Source organism: Erpetoichthys calabaricus, chromosome 13 (genome assembly GCF_900747795.2).
Source record: "Erpetoichthys calabaricus chromosome 13, fErpCal1.3, whole genome shotgun sequence".
Taxonomy (NCBI): Eukaryota; Metazoa; Chordata; class Cladistia; order Polypteriformes; family Polypteridae; genus Erpetoichthys; species Erpetoichthys calabaricus.
In genome coordinates this window covers 39561319-39584531 of record NC_041406.2, presented here as the reverse complement: position 1 = coordinate 39584531, position 23213 = coordinate 39561319, and the positions used below count along the sequence as shown (strand labels likewise).

At 37.3% G+C, this 23213-nt stretch overlaps 1 protein-coding gene across 1 annotated transcript in view; it reads right to left on the bottom strand.

Moving 5' to 3' along the window:
• The window catches only part of nek10 (NIMA-related kinase 10), a 149882-nt gene that overhangs the window by 32524 nt on the left and 94145 nt on the right, over nucleotides 1-23213 (bottom strand). Inside the window, 5 exon segments of the mRNA XM_051936095.1 lie at nucleotides 2176-2230; nucleotides 6318-6386; nucleotides 15381-15561; nucleotides 15872-16085; nucleotides 19945-20015. Coding sequence (XP_051792055.1) covers nucleotides 2176-2230; nucleotides 6318-6386; nucleotides 15381-15561; nucleotides 15872-16085; nucleotides 19945-20015 — 590 coding nt within the window.

Below are 23213 nucleotides of genomic sequence, written 5' to 3'. Positions count from 1 at the left end.
TAAGACAATACAAGCAAATAAAACCCAATACAGAAACTAGAACGTGAGGTCAAAAAATAGACCAAAAGTTCAAAATTGCCAATAATTCAAATAAAAATACTAATAACACTCACCAAACTCCCAAGTGCATTCACATAAACCCCAGGGGACTGTGGGTTGCTCCCACCTTTATAGGGCAGAGGGCAGTCACTCGGGTGATGGGCAGGTGGCCCCATCTCTTGGGGAATCACCCACAAAACACGTTACATAACCCAAGATCCAAAAACACATAGAAATGTAATGGTCAACAATACTGTATTAACATAAACAAAAGACTTAAAAATAAGAAAGCCAGTAGACAAGAATTTGAGGCCCAGCCTGGGAAGAAATCCTGGCTGAAACATTTTAGAATCTTTTATTGCCACTGCTGGCTTTGTGAATGGCTGGAAAATGTTTTACAAACTTCCCTTATGCAGAAAATTTTCAGTTTCCCTAAAAATACCAAACCATGTAATTCAGTAAGTTTTATCATTAAGAGTGCACGGGCATCTGAACACAGGGAGGAAGGCGCCTATCCATCCGTTTCTTTGCCCACTTTGTGCAACTGAGAGTTAAGAGGGCTAGAGTCATTCCTCCTAAGACTGCACAGAAAGCAGGGACCAAAGATCTCATATAATATACATGTGTTACAGTATATGACTTCAAATAGTGCATAGTAAAGAGTAGTACGTGGTGAAGGGGAGTATTGCATTTAACAACTAGTGGATCTCTCCATTTTACTGGCCATTTTATACAATGAGAAGTCAACCAAGATGACACCTTTTATTGGCTAACTGAACCGATTTCAATATGCAAGCTTTCGAGGCAACTTAGGACCCTTCTTCAGGCGTGAAAACCAAGCTTTCAAGCTATCCTTTAGTCAATAATACAGTAGACTCTCAGTTAACTGGTACCTACAGGGATTGGTAGCGTAGTTTCTGATTGCTTGAGAGTTACTGTTAAAAATAGGCCTAATAGTGTAGTCCATAGTAATTAAAAGCAGTTGAACTCTCTGAGGGCTGCCCACCAGAACTAAAGGTGGATCTGGCAAGAGAATGTGCAAAGCAAAATACTCCGTAGACAACATTTTGTGTATTATTGCTGAATCGGACGCTGACTTATCACACTCTGTGCACCGTGCACCAAGCTTAAACTTACATTTCCACTAAATCTATTTTATTTTATTTTAAGAATTATTTCTTTGATGTTTTGCCAGTTGCTTGCGTTCCTGTTAACAGAGAGTCAACTGTAATAAGTTTCATTCTTTTCTGAGCGCCAATGGTGACACATATCCAAGGAGAATATTTTACATTCTCTTACCCCATGATTCAAATAAGATAAATCACAAGCTACCATCATCCTTTTCCCAAATGAGATGTATGGCTCTGTAAGGAGGTGATCTCCTTAGTTCTCTATGAATTCTAGCGGCATCACCATTTTCCTTCACTGTCAAACGCAACTGTTCAGTGAGCTCTGTAAGCTTCCTTTACTTCATGACAAAATGATCTTTTAGTTTCTCTTCAAGTAAGAAAAGGAAACACTCATGTACATTCTGTTGATTGTTCAACATGACCTTGTCTTACTTTCATCTGAGAATATGGTACCTCCAAATTGCCATTGGTCAACTATGTAATACACTTTTATGCTAGCTAGCTGGGGTTACTGCTTTGGAGGGTTAATCTGGGGCAATCTTTGTTCTTATCTGATTAGTCAGGAGGTATTCTGCCCTCCTGCCAGCTCTCTGTAGCCCCTCATTTTACAAAGATGGTCCTCCTAGCATCCTCGTGATATATTTACCTGCTTCCTCCCAACTTACACCTCTCTTTAATGCGCTTGGGCTACACCTCTTGCTCTTCCCCTTCTTAATGATAGGCCAGCTTGTATATAAGGTACTTTTAGTTCACCTGTCACGATCAGTTGTGGAGGCTGTGGATTTAAATCCTGCTACTGACACTGTGTGACCCTGAGCAAGTCACCTGACCTGCCTGTGCTCCAATTGGAAGACCAAAAGAAATGTAACCAATTATATTATAAATGTTGTAAGTCATCTTGGATAAAGGAGTCAGCCAAATAAGTGCTGTAAATGTAAATGATTAAGGTAAAAATATCAGAACCTACTTTCATTAAAATTGTAATATGATGCCAGGTTTTACTTACCTAGTGTAGCGCTGGGTCTCTGTTTCAGAGGCACTAATGCTTCTTTTTATTGATCCTGTAACATATATTAGTGTCATACATCTTAGAACATTGAAAAAAGCCACATTGTCTAAATGTCCTTAAAATGCAGTAAATACACACTACATTTCTTAAACGGTTTGCTCTCTAAAATTAGCACAATACACTAAATTCATTTTCTTTAACCTTAATGTAATTTCAGCAACCATAACATCTTACAAAATAAAAAGAAAAAAAATCAAATGTATTTTATGTTACTAATACATACATGTATACAACAAGTAAATAAATAATGATGAATAATGTAATTAATAAGTGTCATGGTCAATAGACATACAGTTAGGAATTATAAGCACATAAAAATCAAGACATCCAGAATTTTAAATGACTCCTCAGAATTAATCTTCCTGGCTAAGTTAATTTACACCACTAAATTTAATCAAAGAAAAACTGATTATTAATGGCTATGGATATGACAAATGGCACACTGAGAAGCATGCAGCACAGTTCATTCATTTGATTTTCTTTTTTTGTGCAGTTTAGTAACACTGGCGTCCTCAGACATTCTAAAGAACAGTCTGAAATGTCCAGGCTTATAAGTGTGCCCTTCTCTAGGCTGGCATAGCACTCTGACTTTTGCCAGTGCTGCCACAAGAGATTCTGCTCTCCCACAATCCTTCACCTGAAAGCCAAGCTTAGGATATTGATCAGTTCAGATTTACAGATTTTAATCTAATAGCCATAACAAGACAAAAACAGGCAACTTTAAACATTCCCATCAAGTCATACATAATTTATTAATTTTTTTTTAAATCATAACCCAATCCCCCAACCGCAAAAAGCCCAAGCTCCTTTGTTCACACAGACACAAGCCTTACAGGTTCCGGTTTTCCTTAGTTTAGTTTTGTTTATGACTTCACTCATCGTCAACCCATAAAATGACAAAAAAGCAGGATTTGTAGAATGACGTTTGCAAATAAAAACATCAAATTTACAAATCCTCATCAAAATAACACATGCATACAGGCAAAATCAGTAGGATTTGGGTGTGCCAGGCTCTTGACCTGAATTCAATGCCACTTTACCAAGATAAATACTCTCACTCAATTTCATAATCACTAAGACGGTTAGGGCGATAACCAGAGAGAGCCCGCAGAGTCTGGGGGCGGCTATGAATATTCATTCCTCTCATAAATCATCCTCCACATATCAAAACTTAACATGCACTAGTACTGTGAAAATGACAGTGAACAGTCATAGGAAATAACAGCAGCAGTTATGTGCCTTAATCACAAAGGGCAACAATAAAATTAGTCAACAGGGAGCAGCACACGATAAAATATCATTCCAGTAACATTGCTAGTAACATTCAGTGCAGTGTCTGGCCTTACTTAAACCTATTTACAAATTGTATTTGTGATTTGGATTCATGGTTTATCTGAAGTCACACATCTTATGTAAGTCTTTAGGAACTTAAAAAAGAAATGAAACAATTTTTTTCTAAGAGAAGTGAAATGCTTATTCACAAGTATACCTCATCAATGTGTATTTTTAGCTGCTATATAATAATTGACCTTAAGCTAAATGAAATAGTCTTCTGTTATGATTAGTCTTATGCAAAATGATTAAGGAATTGAGCAGTATTCTTCAAAAGGATGATCTCAAAATACAATTCACTTTTTAAATGACTGCACATGGCCTCTACAGTAAATATATTATAACAGGAGGGCTCAAGGAACTGAGACTGTTTTATTGTTTTAATTTTTCACCATTGACACATCCCTTCATTAACAAATGAACTGTCTTGTATTTAACACAAAGTAAAATGTGTTTAGTGCACAAATTTTACATTTAATATCAAAATATTTACAAAGAAAAAGTTCAGCAAAACTTGTAATTTCAACTTCTGAGAATTGAATATGACGTGTACAAAAATTCTCTAAAAACCTTTAAATATTAAACTACAAACAGCAGACTAACTTCACCAGCAGTTTAAACAGACTGTGTTCATTTCCTAAATAATATTATTCTTCAAATAATTGGCTTTAAAACAATTTGCATTGGAATGACTAATGTATCTGTTTATAATGTGGACCACTGAATGGTGTATGTTTTTAATCATTTTATATTAAATTTGCATAGACTCATATGATGCCAGCACTTCCTGGGATTATCTGGCTTTTTTCCACTGATTTATTGGTTACAAACTGTTTAACTGTGTGATTTCTAGTTTTAGGAAACTGGGATTATTCACTGATTTAATTATACCTGCTGACCAGCTTTTTGTTTTATTTAAGTGACTAACCCTATTTAACCAGTTTTACATGAATTCAGGTCATAAATGTATTCAAATGCAAAAAATAAATACATTTGTGCAGCAGTAAATGAATCTGATTGGAAGTAATCACTGTGTGTTTATTACTAGCTGCCACAGCAAGTGGCTTAACTTAGAAGTGCCAGACAGAGTTAAAAGAACATCTAATGGTTGTAGAAATTTATCAAGGGAGATTGTCCTGTCTTAAAATGCAACCTACACTGCTAAAGACGACTTAAAATGTGTCAGGTAATGTCCTGGGATTTGCACAGCAGGAAAGTCCTGTCACTACTGATAGTGCTGCCAAACTGCAACTGACTAACACGGTGAAAGTGCACATCAACACATCTGCACTTTTGTAAATGCGTCTCTTTTTAGACATACAAAACTTGGAGCTCTTGGTGAGGTTTTGTGCTCCAATAAGGTTTAAATTTATTTAGTCTCTTAATCAGAAATACAAATATTGTTGATTTCAAATATTTGTAGGATGTTCTTTTTCTTTGCTGCTAACTTATTCCAATCTATAAGAATTTTTAAGATTAACTTCAAGTAAGATATTTTTGATACTTTCCAAACCAGTTTTCTGGCAGTTTTATACATGTGAATTAGGAGTGTCATTTGGAATGCATTTTCTGACATTAAACCTCCAGTGTGAAAATTTAAAAGTATGCAAATTCTGACTCCCCAGGTGAGGTAGAGCGACATCTTTTATGTTGGACCCAGGGGTACCACTGGTGCTACAACACAGCACTTCCAGGTCAAGTAGAACCTCCATCTGACAGGGAAGCCTCCTTCCAGCAGCTTTGTTTAGTGACCCCCAAAGGACCCCAACAAGACTGTCCTCCAGAACTACAATTTTTGAGCAGTCCAAGTGGATATGGAAATTGGCTGTATTTTATAGTGTACGTAAACACTTTGTGGCCACATTATTAGAAATATCCACTTCTTATTACAAATAGTCTGCTCCTACAAACATCTAATCAGGTTGTTTCAAGTTATATGTAAGATATGAAAACACAGGTAGGACATTTAGTTGTATTACAAGCAGTCTTTAGGCCCTGAAAGATACTGTATGTGATCTAAGCGATTTTTATTTGATGATACCAGCACCCTTAAAATAGCTGCTCTCCTGGGATTTTTGTGCACTTTGTTCTCTAAAGTTTACCCTAGGAATGTAGAAAAAAAGAGGAAAAAAACATCAAGTGAGTATTGCCAATAATAACTTCTTAAACAGAGAGAATGGCCAGGTTTGTTCAATGTAAAAGAAAGGTCACAAATAGACACATAAGACGTAACTGTGACAGAGTTATGCAGAAGAGCATCTCTAAATACAGTACACAACACATTGGAACTTGAAGTGGAGGGGCTATATCACAAGAACACCATGCTGCTTTCGACTTATGTGTGCTAAAAACAGGATGATGAGACTACACTGGGCATTTAATCACTTGTGGTATTTTAGATATCCTGCATTAGGAGTAAGCCGAAAAACATCTGCCATTAAAATCTCACTTTATTTCACTATATATTAGTTAAAAGGAAATGTGTGTCAACATGACAACATATAGTAGTTAATGAAATGACAGCCTTGATACACTACTGCACACATCATTCTTTGTATGGTAGTCCAGTTTTAAAATCTAAAAGAATTAAAAAAACATTTATATGTAATCTGTTTGAATAAAAAAGTTATCTGTACTTGTCAGCTACTCTAAACCTGTGTGCCCAGCCAGTTATCAATATAAGTGTTGAACTCGGTCAGAGGTAGTACTGAGTCCACATCAAAACAGTTATGTCAATAATATCTTACTGAGGGTTTGGTCTTTACTGGAACTATTAGAGGTGTCAGACATGTCCAAGTCTTCATCAGAACCAACATCTACAAAACAAAAAATGCATTATTTTCATTTAGCAATAAAAGTTTATAGCATGATCTCCCATTTTTGGGATAATATATACATATATTTTTGAAAGACCAGAAAAATCAGAAGACGGGTTTCATGTTTAGTATCTGATCTCAGATAGATGTCATATGTAGGTGGTGACCTATTATGTGATTGCACGATGGGCAGCCTGGGTACGCAAATTGGTTGTACCTGTAAGAAAACAAAATAGTGACAGAAACAACACAAAACAACATTCAGAATCATACACTTCTATCTATTATAAAAAGAAATCCTGTCCTGGAAAGCAAAAAGCAAGTCTATGATAAGTGATCTTCTTGTAAGACCCAAGAGACCAAAGACACGCCCTACTTACAATCTATCAAATAGGACAATAGACAGCAAAACATTCATTCTTGTGAAGGATTTGAGCACACACAGATCCAGGGCTCTCAGCGCATATAAAGCGTATAAGGACAGTACGTTATAAATTAAATGTCGACATCTAAGCGAAGAAGAAAGCACCACAGAGAAAAGAGACTCAAATGCTTGGAATGAAAAAAGAGCAAAAAAGAATAATCGAGGTGCAAATTCAGAAAATAAGGAAAGTAATTATCATCCCGGAACAAGTGGAATTGAAAAAAAAGTACGTCCAATCCGGCTCAGAATTAAATGACAGTGAGTAAAAGACAAAGACTTCATAAAGACGTTTACAAACGTTGGCGCTAAACACATGCAGAGCAGGTTAGAGACTATGAAACCAGGGAAATTAGAAAGGCTCAAAAAAACCAAAAAAAAATGGCGCTATACACATGTGGAGAAAGTTAAAGGATATGAAAGAAATTAGAAAATATAAAAAAAGATTGCAGTAGCGCAAACAAACAAACTGCCTCATTTAACTATGCACCAGTCTAACTTTGGTTTTGCACAATAATCACTACACTATTGCACCTTAACACTTAATTCTACTTTATTCACATAATTTTACTTATTTATGTTCTACTATACTGTTATCTTTTAATCTATGACTTTTTGTTAATCTAACTGATATTCTTCTAACTTTGCACAGTTTTTGATAAGCGGATCAGGATGCATTTCACTGCGTGTAGTCCTATATAACTATGTATGTGACAAAGAATCTTGAGAATTTCAAAAAATGGAGTTTACCGCAGATGCATTTATTGGTTACTTTGTTCATGTATATATATTTATCTGTCTGCTTATTTGAAAAGTTAAATTTAAGCTAAATTTTGACCCCAGGAGTCAAAAACTTTCTGTCTAGCCCTTGTACAAAAACCTAGACAAAAGCTGGGGTATCACCTTGGTAACCCAATGTACCTTTGGAACTGTGAGAGGAAAATAGCACAACTTTACAGACAGGAGTCCATTGCAGAACTCTACTTACTTTTTTACTTTATAAAAAAAAATTATTAACTGCTGATGATGAAGATCCGTTTTGTCTGTGCTGAAATTCCAAACAGAGAAACCTATCCTGGACTCATTAAAAAGATTCAGCATATTCGGACTCGCAAGATTACAAAAATTGTTTTTGCAGAAGTTCTGAAATAAAAGTGAAACTAATGAAATAGCAACAATTCACAGAAAAAAAAATCTTAAAAGTGTGCATCCAGAAAACCAAACACGGGGGTTGGCGAGCGAAGCCCCCTAGTCAATAATAAATATACAGTAGAATAAGCCAAGAAAATGTTCCTTAAAATAAAAACTAAATAGTGTTCAACAGAGTTATTAAAAAGCAAAGAAATAATGAGAAAATAAATAATTCATGAAGCAGCACATAACACCCCAGAGTCAGAGGTGTCCAACCAATTTTAGGACCCTGAGGAGATGAGCAGAAACCCTGATAATTCTGAGGTAGTAGGCAGACATGTGGAGCCCGAATGGGACACCTCAAGACCAGTCTCCAGAAACAGGGAAGTAATAATAATAATGGCAGACTCAGATATTAAGGAGATTGAGACTAAGATTTTCTCCATGGACAGAGAGTCAAATATGGTGCAGTGCATTCTTGGTGCACAGGAACATTTAATTTTTTTCCTAGGATTTATTCTTTATTCTTTCTAATGATTTTTGAAATGTGCAGAATTAAATTTAACTTTTCATTTTCTACTTTTAGCTTGATTTAGGATTATTATTTTATATATTCATTATGTTTCGAAAAATCTGCATTGACCTCTTGTTTGTTTTTGTATTTTTTATGGGGCCTGCCATGTAAGCTCTGATTGCTATGATGTGGGTACCCCATTTTTAGGAGGCATGTTTCAGGAGCCACTTTGCATTACACTATTTAAGTCATATCATGTCTCCCTCCTTGTCTAAGTTTTTGGATAATCTGTCTAAATGTATCCCTTGCTTTCCAGTTTATTTGATCTTCAGGTAACTAGGAACTTGCTTTGTTTATTCGCTAACAAACTTTGGTACTGGGCATTGGCATTAGTTTCTTTAGGTTTAGACCTAGGCTAGCCATCTGGTAAACGTTTCTTCTCTGCGTCAAAACACATAAACCTATTGAAATCTTTACATATCCATTACAATTTATGCAGTTAGTCCTCCTTCCAATGACAGTCCTATTTCTGGGAGTAAATTTTAGCCCCCCTACTTTCTTTTACCAAGAAGGATTTATTGCCAGAATTTAAGCATTCTATCTACATAGAAATAGACTTTTTGAATTTTATGGTTACCTATAGTAATTAAATAAGGTATTTAGAAAGTAAAACAAAAAAATCAGTGTTATATTGTTTATTACTAATGTCTCAAACATTTTAAAAAATTCTTATTGTTTTTATTTGTAAAAAACATAATGAGTGTAAAACGTCAATAGATGTGGAGTTGTCATCTCCTTATTGGTTCTCATGAACATCATTCTACACTATTTATATGTGTGTTTTTGTCTATTACATGGTTGTTTAACTGAAGGATTCTGTTTTTGGGATCCATATTTTGACAAATTTTATTTTGATTACTGTCTTGTTTACACAGAGTGACCCTGATCATCATACTATTGATGTCACAGATTTTACCCTTTTAAAGATATGATGAATTTACAGTGCATTAACCATCAGTAGCTGCTCTATGTTTCAACAGTCATTAGTGGTAGTTAGTTCATTGTTTCAAGTAGGCCCCAGCACTATGTTTGTTTTCTGGTTTCTGACTTTTATCTGACTTTGAGTCCTGATTTTCCTTTTGTTTGGTTTTGATCTAATGGCTTTGACCTGTTACGATTTCAAACTATGGGTGCGTCTAAAGAAGTATCTCCTGGTCTTGTGATTCACAAAAATTTCACAAGAAATTCACAAATTTTGAGTTGGCTTGATTTAAATTTTTTACAGAACCCATGTTTTTAATGTCACAAGTTACATTCCTGCACACTGAGATCCAATACCGTATATACTCCAAAGAATTACATACATTTCCCCTAAATAATACTTTTGACCTTTCATATCCCATAGTGTTCTCAAAAACAAAAAATGTACATGATTTATTTGGTCGACATCTTATTACAAAGTCTGTTAAAAATCACAGGTACACAGCAACAGTATCTATAATTTTATAACTGGAGCATTCAGATTAAGTGTTGAAGGATATAATTGCAATTTTGAGTGTTTTATAGCCTTTCCCAATAGACCAGAATTGTTATGATTTATTTCCAAAAGGGTAAAGTCAAAGTCACCAAAACATTTTGCTCACACAGTATTTTAATTGCTTAATTTATTAAAATTAAGAAATTTAGAACTTCAAAATGCAAAATACAAAACAAATTACAAAAAAAAAAAAAATGCAAATGTGCAAAACAAAAGAAAATGGAAAAAGAACTGAAATTAATAAATAACCAAACTATTAAGACAAAGTCCAGCAAAGTGGCTGAGGCAGACCTGGTGACTAATTACCTGTATTATAAAAGATTTTTCTTAGACCATTCATTGCATTTGAATAAGATATCAAGGAGAAAAATTACAGAGTGAGTGAGCCTTTATACTGTTATAAAATAAACTGAGAAATGTTAAGAGTCTGAGAGAGAAGTTGATCCACAAAGATAACAGCTGACTGTAAAGGCAATTGTATCTTCCTGTGAAAATAAAAATGATATATAGTTAAACACTCTTATGAGTCATGCTGTTCCTAGAATACTGAATCCATTGTATTCATTACACTATTACTGTGTTTCTTATACTTGTATGGTTCTCCTCCTCTATGTTTCTTGTTTATGATATATATATATATATATATATATATATATATATATATATACATATATATATATATATACATATAAATATACTGTATGTAAACTGATATTCTGCCTTGACAATAAGGATATACAGTATGTACACTTGGACAGCTGGCCCACTGACGCTGCTGGGGCAATTCACCAAGAATTAGCATTCATGGCCACTTTGGTTTTTCTTTTTCCTGTCATCTAGGGCAAGCTTGGCTGGCCATCATTGTTCCTTTAGCAGTACAGTAGGTGACAAAAGTTTATCATGCTTGAGTACACTTCATGTTTCTTAGTACTATTATACACCAGTGTACTATTAAACAACATTTGTTATATTGCATCTTCCGCTGAGGTTTTTATATTCAAGGAAACCTTTCTGCAATAATTGTGAAATTAATTTCTTACATAAAATATGACAAGCTATTTAACTGCAGTATAAAAGGCTTGGTACACAGTGTTAGCATTTTAACAGTCAAAATTAATGTGAAAGCAAATGCTAACAGTAAATAATGACATTTATGCAAAGTGGAGCCATTAGTCACTAGTTAGCCCCTTTGCAGTTGCTCCACAATTGTCTGTCTGAATATCCTGCTAAAGGCCACGCTAACCTTTATCTGATCCATTTAGTGTATCTCTCACATTCTGCTTATCGTGCCTGATTTATGTTCAGATTTGTTACTGTTGATTCATGCCATTCCCTTTTTAATTATGTGAAATGTTACTTCAGTGTTTGACAAATTATACTTCATTTCACTTTAATGGCCATGTGTTTTAGTTTATGCTAGAATCGGATGCAGGACAAATGAAAAAGAAAATCATAACACAGAAGAGGCTGTTCTCTGTTTGATTTGAGCTTTTTTAAATTTCTTTACAACCTTACATTGGTTAGTTTTTTTCTTTTGATACTTGTACATGACATCATAGTCATCTTGGTTTTATTGCTGCAGTACATAGTCATGTATGAGAGAACTGTAGTGTTACTCTGAAAATTAAGGCTTTCTTGTTTCCAAATGAACAAGCACTTGTAAAGATAAGACGTTTACCTGACACAGTTTGAACATGCACTAAGAATTCTGACAAATGAGAGGAGACCATTCAAGCGCGTTTGTTTAGCTAGCTAAGCTAAGCTCTCCTAACATCTCACCTAGATATTTCTTAAATGTTTGTAACTTCATGTCTCGGTAGTTTGTTCCATGTCCGCACAACTTTGGGTAAAGAAGTGTTTGCTGGTTTCAGTCCTAAATGCTTTTACCCTTAATTTCTGCCAATGTCCTTGCACGAGTGATTCACCTTTACATTGAATGAATGATTTCTGTATGACTGATAAATTGAAATAAAGTAAAAAAAAATTCTTAGCTATATTTCATATTCATAATTAAAAGTGGACTTCTGTAACATGATGCTGATGCATTCCAAGTCATTGCCATCCAGCCTCTTAATGTTGCCCAGAATGGTGCTGTTTAACTGATGTCACTTGACCCCAGGTAATCCACAATACTCCTGGATGTTTTTAATCTCCGTTGGCCTCTCAAGGCTGCCAAGACATGATTTAAAGTCACCTCTACCAGTTTTTGGATTCTCAATTTTCACCTAAATGAAGTCTCCATTTTTCTGCTTAATAATTGTACCTTCCTTGTTCAGATGATGTTAACACATATGGTGTTTCTGAATTATAAAGTTGTAGCAGGGCTACTTAAATTCCTGAAACTCCCAGCAGCCCCAGCAGTATTATGCCATTGGGTAGATTCAGAGGGAATAGGGGTTGGTGGGAAGAAGAATAATTTTTCAAAAAATTTTAAAAATTAAAAAGGAGCCAAAAAAAAAAACGCAGCTGGAATCACAATAATCTGTATTTGTTTCTATGCATTACACACACTATATGATTACAACTACAACCACCGTGGATTATAGTTTCTATCTGGATGTGCTGTCCTGTGCCTGCTTGCCTAAGTAATATTTATCTTGGCTGGATTTGTAGGACAAAACTTTACATTTCCTTCAGAGGGCTATTCACATGGTTGTCCATTCCTTAAACCACCATCATCTGCATCTGGGGCATACATGCAGTGTATATAAATAATTATTGCTGTCGGGGAATTGGGGAGGGCTTTTGCATACGCTTTTTTGTTTAATATTGTTTTTTTCTTCATTATTTTAATAATATATACTTCATTATCGTTATTATTGAACAATTTATCAGTGTATGAGTGTGTGAGCTGGGTCAAGGCGTGGTGTGTTCCTGTGGTCCCTGTAATAAAATAAACAAATTACCATCTTTGGACAGTGTGAATCTTAATGTCCTCGTGACCGCTGCAATGGTACAATGGTATGAACTTATCCTGTTTACCTGGGTGGCTCCCAGTCTTCTGTCGGGCTTTTGTTGAAGAGACACTTCTTTACAAAAGACCCAGGGAGAGCTTAATATATCCACTTCTCTGCATTCCTCACTCTGTTGTGACTTCTTTATTCATTTTATTTGGTTAGCCTTTGTTGCTTTTTTAACAGGTTGTTGTCTATTCTCGGCACTGACTATATTATCAATCTTCTTATATTCTTCCTAAGTTTTTGTTTGCCCGATTGTCTGTTAACATTCATAATACTGGCTTCTATTCATAATGTATTATATGTACGTGGATCTCTGTTAGTCACTTCTAGTAAAAGTTTCCAGTAAACAGAAAAAAAAGAAGTTCAAGGAAATTGGTGTGGCAACTGGGATACCTGAATATTGGATGGACCGGGGAAGAGACTGTGCTCAGGGCATTATCTCCCCAGGAGCACTAGATGTCAGGGCCCTGGGTTGCAGAAGTGCCTCACATTCCCACAGGGCTCCATGGGAGTTGGAGTTTGGCACAGCCCTGTTGGGTTCCTCAGGCACCGCCCTGGGGTGCTGTAAGTACTGTGGAGACCTACTTTGTTGGGGTTCCACCTCCCCTGGAAGTGCTTCCGGAACACCAGAATAAAATAAGCCTGTGTTTGGGGAGCTGGTGTGCCCCTTGGTGGCCACACTGGGTATTATGATTTACACTGGGTTAGTTGGGTATGTCTGGAAATTTCTCTACATGTCTCTTTATTTTAAATTTTATTTCTGATTATTTTTTCTCATTCTTTTGCTTGGGGACTGATGACACCATCAAATGTTGTCTTCAAATGGTTGCTACAAACGCTTCTCTGTAGCAGTGCTGTGGTAAGTACTGGCACTAATTAGTTGCAGGTTTCATAGAGATGCCTTTGTCTGAAGTTTATGGTAAAAATAAAGAAAACAGACAGTACAAGTAAAAAGAAAAAAATTCATATTGTTGAGAATGTAATGCTTCAGATTTAAGCATTCTCTCTCTCCCTCCCTCAAGTATTATTCTTGTGCTTTTTTTTTATGAAGGTTCCTATGATTTTTTTACCCTTGTTAGTGTTTTGTATTCTTTTGTGACACTTTGATAATATAGCAAGTATTTGCCACTGAATGGTCTTTCATTCAATGTTCTGATGGTTACATAAATCTGACCATTAATGCATTGTGCAGTAGAATAGAGTGTCTATATGAAGTGTTCACCCCCTTGGAAACTTTCACATTTCATCATATTACAACAGTAAATTGCAGTGGATTTTTGACACTGTTCAACAGAAAATGAATCTGTGATGTCAAAGTGAAACCAGATCTCTGCAAAGTGGTCTAAATGAATGTACTATATAATAAAATCCTACTCTGTGTGTGTCTGGTCCCTCTGAGTCATATTATTGGTCAGTTTGGCTTTACTTTGATAGGTCAGTTTCACTATGGCTGCTTAGCGACAGGAATGATGACATGAAACATTATGGGAAAAAAGTTCAATTTCTGATTGGGGCAATTTTTCTTTTTTAATGAAGCATTTAAAATGGAGCATTTCAACAAGAACAAAGCAAATAACTTACCAAGTGACATAGATCACTAAATACTAACAAGGGGCAACCAGAGTCACCTTCAAAGATGAAAACTACTCACAACAAAATAACTGGTGTATTTGCAGCAGATAATGGGGGCTCGTCTACAATTGGTAGTAGTCAATAGTGGACAGGAGGAGAGCAAGGCGCCTCAAAATGACAGAATCTGAGATGCATGCTTTCCTGGAATGAAATCGAGAAAGGCAGTGACAGGCAAAACAGGATGAGACAGACAATACAGAAGAAAGGCAAAGGACCAACACAAAGGGTACACATAAGAGAAGAGATGTTGAGACAAGCAAGGATACTGAGAAGAGGTACAGGAGAAACGCTGAGGGTACATATATTGCAAGAGAGGCTGGGGCACGGAAAGATATGAAGAAGAGCGCTGTTTTTAAATGTATTCTATTACCTATCCATGACAGGCAAGAGTAGCTAGTTACAAATAAAAAATAGAGATAACTGGCAGCATAAGTATTCACCCCTTCACCCTTCAGTATTTAGTAGATGCAACTTTGGCAGCCATGATGTTCTCATGATGTCTGTGTGCACTGGCCCCTATCAGCTTTGCACATCTGGACACTGCAGTTTTCCTCCATTCTTCTTTAAAAAACTCCTCAAACTCTGTCAGATTCCACAAGGACTGTGAGTGAACAGCCTTTTCAAAAAAGCCAAATTAATACCACTGTGATTCAATATTGGATAAAAATAAATTGTGAAAACTTCTAAGGGATAAGTAGTTTTTATAGGCATTATATATCTGAGTTTTGAAAACTGTGTGCCCTAAAGGTGGTAAAATATGCATTAACTGAGCATTAACTTTTCAAAAGCACAACTTTACCTTTTTCAGTGACCTCCAAAGAGCAGTTATCTTCTGATACATCTTTTTCATTCACTTTAACATCACCATCTTTGACTGTGGTACTTTGAAAAATGTATGACGGCCCTTCATGTGATTCTGAGTCAACCCTCAGACTGGAGGCTCCACTTTTATTCAGACTGCTTGAGTTATCACACTGACCCTTCAGAAGAAATAAATAAGTTGTGAGGTTGAGCTAAATTAATAATGTCAGAGTAATATACTATCTTATTTAAAATTTATATATATATATATATATATATATATATATATATATATATATATATTTACATATACAGTATATATAACAGTTTAAACATGTATAATAGTAACCATTATATAGGATTAAAGGTAAGTAAATTCATGTTTTCCATTACAAAACTGTGTAATATTCTTTGTTACCAATATATTAATCAAAGAATTGCAAACATAGCAGGACATTTCTTGAAGTGTAGCACTTTCATAGACCTCACCTCTGAAAACAAGGAAAACTGGTGCCGAAAACTCAAAGCACTCCGTTTAGCTTCTAAAAAATATTTCTGGGTACGTTTCCTTTCCCTTTCCAGTTTTCTCTCCATGGATATCTGCGTTGAGCCCAGTCCATCAACGTACTTCATTATGACATCCGAAATCCTGGCACTAACCTCAACAATGTCTGGTCGTAAGTCGGGGTCTGGGGTTAAGCACCTGCAGGAAGCACTGGGATCAGTTTGGCCAATGAACATCAAAAGTGCTTATTCAAGTTTACTTACAGACAGATAACAGTGGAGTACGTAGTGAGTACAGCAGCCCAAGCACTTGACCAGGTATGACCAGAATCAGGTCGCAACACTAAGAATTGGTCTCTTTTTACTGACTGTGTATAATAATTTCTGATAATTGTGGCGATGACTTCAGAGAGCAGTGTCTTGGACCCTGAGATTGAACATATGTCACACAGAGGCCAATCCATCATGTCAGGTCTATATAAGTTTTGAAAACATTCATTCAACATTTTCAACTGGAAAGAAATGAAAGGGAGAAAGACGTTAATAGAGAATGACCCAGCAAAGCAACTCTCCTTTTAAAAAACTTAATGTCCTTGACTTCCATCTGTAGGCACTGAAGGACTGTCACCATGAATGAGATGTAAGAACTTCTTGAAAGGCCGCATTTTAAAAACCCACTATGACACTGTATCCAGCCGGGGGCGCCAGCTCCCTTGTTGGAATGAGTTCTTTTTTAATTGCAGCGTGTTACATAACCCGAAGCTATATAGACATAATATAAAAAGTGGCTACCCCTCCCTTAGTGATACGGCGGTAAGAAATCACATAGGAGAAATAACTGATGTATACAGGGGCCCGATGTATAGAGTCTGCCATTTTTGTTGCTGCGTTGGAAGGATTTTCAGGATCAGATGACATTATCTCCCATCCATCCATCCTCTTGTCATGGCTTCCTTCATCTGTTATGCAGCGTAAACCGTCATTAAAGAAAGCTATTATTTCTCCTATGTGATTTCCAACCGCCGTATCACTAAGGGAGGGGAATTGCCTTTTTATATTATATCTATATAATTTCGGGTTATGTAACATGCTGCAATTAAAAAAGAACTCATTCCAACAAGGGAGCTAGCGCTCCCTGCTGGATACAGACACTTACTTAGGTTCACACTTAGGATGTGTCAACTGAATTACCTTTACTTAGGTTTTGCTAAAGCTCTGATAAATTGTATTTACACAAAAATGGATTACACCTCTGGCCTGACATATGGCTTTTGTGGAAACCTACACATACATTTTCAAATTCTGAAGATTGTACATGTTGGAGCGATACTCTAAAGTCCTGGTTTTCACAAATGTTCTCTCTTTCATTTGCATGAAAATTTAATTTTGGAAGCATTTAAAATCTGTCTCATGTGGTAATACAGTAATATCTGTTAGCACGAGACTGTTAGATCAAATGACATGCAACACTTATCATTACTGAAGAACAAAATGGAGAATTACATTCAGTCACATGCTCTTGCAATTTACTCTAATCTGCTGATTGGTAGGCTTATGTTGCAGCCATCCTTAGCAGGCTGCAGTGTAATTAATCAGTCTTATTGATAAATACAGCTCCGTGCCATCAGCATTTGAATGAAACCTAATATGTCTCCTAATGGTAATAGTGGTGTAAGCTGTGTTTTGAGATTTTCAGGTAAAGAAAATGAATGTTTAAGGTAAGGCTGTTATGCTCACTAATCAATGCAAAATAGTGATGCTTTGCATATTGATCAGTACATGAACAGTGGGGGAAAATTAGTATACAACACGTTAACATTTTTCTCATCATATTTCCAATGCAGCTATGGACATGAAATTTAGACCAGACATTGGTATTAACTCAACAAAACAACACAGCCAAAGAAATCATAACAATCTCATCCATAAAAAAGTTACGTGCAATAAAGTGAATGACACAGGAAAAAAGTGTTGAACACGCTCATTGAAATGTATTTAATACTTGGTGGTGAAGCCTTGTTTTGCAATGACAGCTTTGAGACACTTCCTATATGAAGAAACACATTTTTCAGTGTTCCTGTGAGATTTTGGCCCATTTTTCTATACTGACAGTCTTTAAAGTTTGAAGATTCTGAGGACCTACTGGTGAATCTGGATCTTCAGTTTCTTCCTCAAATGTTCTTTTAGGTTTCTGTCTGGTGATTGACGGGGCCATTCACCTTTAATTTCTTCTTCTGGAACCAAATAAGAGCATCTTCTGCATTATATTTAGGACTGTTGTCCTGCTAGAAGGTCCACCCATGTCTGATCCTCATCATCCTGGTGGAGAGTAACACATTCTTCTCAAGAATTTCCCAGTACATGACTCCTTTCTTTCTTTTTGACAATCTGGAATCTGCCAGTACCATAAGAAGAGAATCAGCCCCATACCATGATGCTTCTACCGTCAAACTTCACTGTAGGAATGGTATTAGGGTGTTAAGGGTCATAGGCAGAGATATTTCTCCTCCAAACATTGCGATTTGTGTTGTGGCCTAAAAGTTTGTTTTTTGTCTCATCTGACTATATTACATTTTCCCAGTATAGACTTCTTCGACTGTGTAGAAAAACTTCAAAAGAGCTGTGAGGGATGCCGAGAGCCTGTCCCAGCCAGGACACCTTCAGCCTCATCTTCCCTGGACTGCCAGATGGCAGCACCATGGGAATTGGAGCTCTTTGACTTAGCCTTGATGGGTTCTGTGGGTGCCACCAGGGGGTGCTGCGAGGACTGGGGCATCCTACTTAATGGGGCTCTGGCTTTATCCAGAAGTGCTACCAGGCGGAGCTTTGGTAACACCAGAAGTACTTCTGGGGATAATCTAAAAGGAGCTACCTGCCACTGCTCTGGGAGCCAGGGTTGGGAGGATGGAGGACAATGTATGTGGAAAGGAGTTGAGAAGGCAGAGTGAGAAACAGACAGAAGACAAAGCATTGCTGTATGCTATTGTGCTTAACTGTACTTGTGGTTGTGTGCGGGTGGGCATGTTTATGCTGTTTAATTTAGTATTAATTTATCCATTTTTTGTACTAATACAAAGATACAGAAGACAGAGCCTATCCTAGAAGGGGTACCATTAAATCCCAGAGCACATTCTCACACACCTACAAACATTCAGATGGGTCAATTATTATTATACTAATCAAACTGACCTCCGCCTCAATAGGGGGATAGAAGAGCACCCTGAGAGAACCCTGACACATAGCAGCCAGGCTGGGACTTGAACCCAGGCCTCTGGAGGTGGAAAAAGGCAGTACTAAAAACTGTGCCAGACTAATTGCAAACATAATAAAACATCCATCCATCCATTATCCAACCCGCTATATCCTAACTACAGGGTCATGGGGGTCTGCTGGAGCCAATCCCAGACAACACAGGGCGCAAGGCAGGAAACAAACCTCGGGCAGGGCGCCAGCCCACCGCAGGACGCACACACACACACACACACACACACACCAAGCACACACTAGGGACAATTTAGAATCGCCAATGCACTTAACCTGCACGTCTTTGGACTGTGGGAGGAAACCCACACAGACACGGGGAGAACATGCACTCTCCATGCAGGGAGGACCCAGGAAGCGAACCCAGGTCTCCTTACTGCGAGGCAGCAGCGCTGCCCACTGCGCCACCGTGCCGCCCCATAATAAAACAAAGTAAAAATAATATTCTCCTTTTAAAGTGCTTTCAGATTATTTTTGACATTTAAAGATGGATAATTAAAGGCATTTGACATAAAAAACTAAAAAATATTGTAACAAGGTTACTAATGAACACTTCATTGTTTAAATCTGGAACAACTCAACAAACAGTTAACATTTAACAAGTGCATTGCTCTGTTTTCCAGCTCATTATTTTTTTTCAAAGGTCTGAAACTGTGGAACCAAGAATGAATCCTGAATGAGCATAGCCTTTGAAGTAAGTTCAAAGATTGCTATATTTAAACCAAGCACTGCGCTTCAAACAAAATGAGTACAGTAGATGCAATGATGACTAAAGGAAAACTGGACTTCTTCTTTACCACGTAATGATATCTGTCACTTTTTTAGAGTAGACATCTTCAGGGACTGGTTCATAAACAGCCTCCACTATCTGTAAAAAAATTAAAAACAGACACAATGAAAAATCAATTTTCATCTCTGGCCAAGATATAAAATATGCTTTAGAAAAGGTGTTTCTAATTCACAAGATGACACAAATAAAATGTAAAGTTCATTAAAATAATGATTTACAGTATATATCCATCCACTGCTGTGGACTGGAGCCATAGTTTCCCAGATTCAGCTCCAACCACCATGACCTTGAACTGGATATAAGAATTCAAATTATATGCATGTATATATAGCCATCCACCCATCCAGTTTCTGAATATGCTCATCCATCTCACTGCCAATCCTGGCATTATTGAGCTCAAGCCAAAAACCATCTCTGGAGAGGGCGCCAGGAGCAAAAACCTCTGCTTATGTACTGCAGAAAGTGGGCAGTAAGCACATATCTCCTATTCTAATTTACTCTACTTCATAAAAAACTGAAGCCAGAGTCAACAGCATTTCATTTACAAACAAAAATGTAAATGATTGCTCAGTCTTTTAGTGATATGAATAACAGTATACCCATGCCAGACTATAGAAAGCAAGGCAGGCATACTGTACATATTTAGTAAAAATCCATTTGCAATTCTTTTCTCATTACTTATTTAAGTGGCAATGGACACAAGGCAGCAACTAACCTAGGATGAGAGTCCTTCACAATGACACTCAAGCACAAACCCTTATTCACTCGCAGTGGGCCAGACTGCAGTCACTAGTGAAGAGCAAAACCGGTGCAGTCCGCCTCGCCATGAGTTCAGCAAAATTGTAGAAATGTTTAGGATCTTCACTGAACTTGGTGTTTTGAGTGGATTATAATGGTGCAATGGACTGTTAAGTGTCCCTGAAGACAATGAAAGTGTTTGCCATCAATGCTTGTCTTTTAATTGTGGCAAAAAGATGACTTGAGCTGTGAGGTGGTGGTGCTAACCACTGTGCCACCGTGCCTCAAACAACAAAACACACAGACAGATCGATAACCACAAACAAAATACAATAAATGGCCACAAAATAGCAATAATTAAAAAAAAATCATTGCACTGGCACAATCCCAATCTTCAGGGCATTTATTGGCTGTGCTATGAAGTTGCAGGTTGGGACTGGCTTGTTACAATGTTTGAAGTTGCGACTCCAGACGCTGTTTCACAACATTCAGGAAAATGCATTTAAATTGAGAGCACTTGCCAATCAGCTAGAAGATGTTAAGCAGACATTCACGACTCGAATTGAAACAGCCAAAAATTTAGCATCCACCGATGATGGTAAAGCAATAGCTGCGAAATCTGAATGCAAAAAACTCAGAGACAGACTTGCCGCTCTGGAAGATGGATGCAGAAGGAATAATATTAGAATTCAAAGGTCTACCTAAAGATCGTGAAATAATTGGAGAGGACTTTAAATCAGACACCGAGATAGCGGCAGCTTATCGCATACAGGAAACGAACACATCTAAACCTAGGACTTTTGTTGTGTGCTTCGAGAAGTTACAATCTAAATTAAATGTAATGTCACTTCTCAGACAGAAACCAGGGATTGTATTTGAAAATAACCTCATTCGTGTTTTCCCTGATTTCTCACCCTCGACAGCTGCAAAATGTGTCTCTTTTTATGATATTAAACAGCGCATACGAAAAGTCAATATCAGATACAGCCTCTTGTATCCTGCCAAACTGAAAGTGGATATTCAAGGCAAACATTACATCTTTACCTCTACGGAGGAAGTAGATAAAGAGTTAAGAAAGCTGATCCCGACACTTTCCTGAAATACGATAGTGAGTCGCACCCTGTCATGGCATCGTAAAGAAGATATCACCGGCTGTCTGATCCGCTTACAGTGACACTGGTACCGTAATTATACATCCTTTTCCCTTCTCGGTCACTATCTCTTTATGTTTTAATTACAATTATACACGCTTATGTATGTGTGGAGGGCGGCACGGTGGCGCAGTGGGTAGCGCTGCTGCCTCGCAGTTGGGAGATCTGGGGACCTGGGTTCGATTCCCGGGTCCTCCCTGCGTGGAGTTTGCATGTTCTCCCCGTGTCTGCGTGGGTTTCGTCCGGGCGCTCCGGTTTCCTCCCACATTCCAAAGACATGCAGGTTAGGTGGATTGGCGATTCTAAATTGGCCCTAGTGTGTGCTTGGTGTGTGGGTGTGTTTGTGTGTGTCCTGCGGTGGGTTGGCACCCTTCTCAGGATTGTGTCCTGCCTTGTGCCCTGTGTTGGCTGGGATTGGCTCCAGCAGACCCCCGTGACCCTGTGTTCGGATTCAGCGGGTTGGAAAATGGATGGATGGATGTATGTGTGGAAAAAATTAAATTAGTAACTTTTTTTTTCCTCTTTTTATTATTCTAAAGGAGACTGTTAAACATCATACCCTTGGTTTATTGTTGTTGTTATTATTGTAATAAGGTTTACTATGCTTATCCAGGGGCACTTTTTAACACCATTCCCTTGGTTTACTATCTTAACATTTTAAGACTGTTGAAGATTGTTTTTTTTTATGCTTATAGTATTTAGACTGTATCAGCAATGGATATCTCAATTCTAATCATCATACGCCGCTGCTGGAGGGCTTGTTTTGTTTTGGACATGCTCTGTCTCTAGGTATGTCAGAGGACTGGATGGAGCAGAAATCTTTAAAATTAAATTGCAATAAAACTGAACTCCTGCAAATTGGGACTAAAATGCAACTTAATAAAATGAGCTCCTTCCCAGTCCATCTTGGCAGTGATCTCATCAGACCTGCCTCTACTGTAAAGAATCTTGGTGTCATTTTTGATTCCTCCCTCTCTTATTCCGCCCACATAAATCACATTAAGAATCTTTCTTACTTTCACCTCCGTAACATATCCCGTGTTCGCTCCTTCCTCTCCTTCTCTAATGCTGAGAAACTTGTCCATGCTTTTATCACATCCCGCAACGATTATTGTAATTCCCTACTGGCAGGTGCCCCTTCTAATCTTATATCACAGCTCCAGCTTATTCAAAACTCAGCTGCAAGAGTCCTTACTCGAACCAGCAGCAGCAAGCACATCACACCCATCCTGCTCCATCTTCACTGGCTCCCTGTGTCCTACAGAATCGAATATAAAATCCTACTAATAACCTACAAAGCCTTAAATAACCTCGCACCAAACTACATCAGTGACCTACTCCATCACTATGTGCCTGCCCGTCCACTAAGGTCCTCTGATTCTGGCAA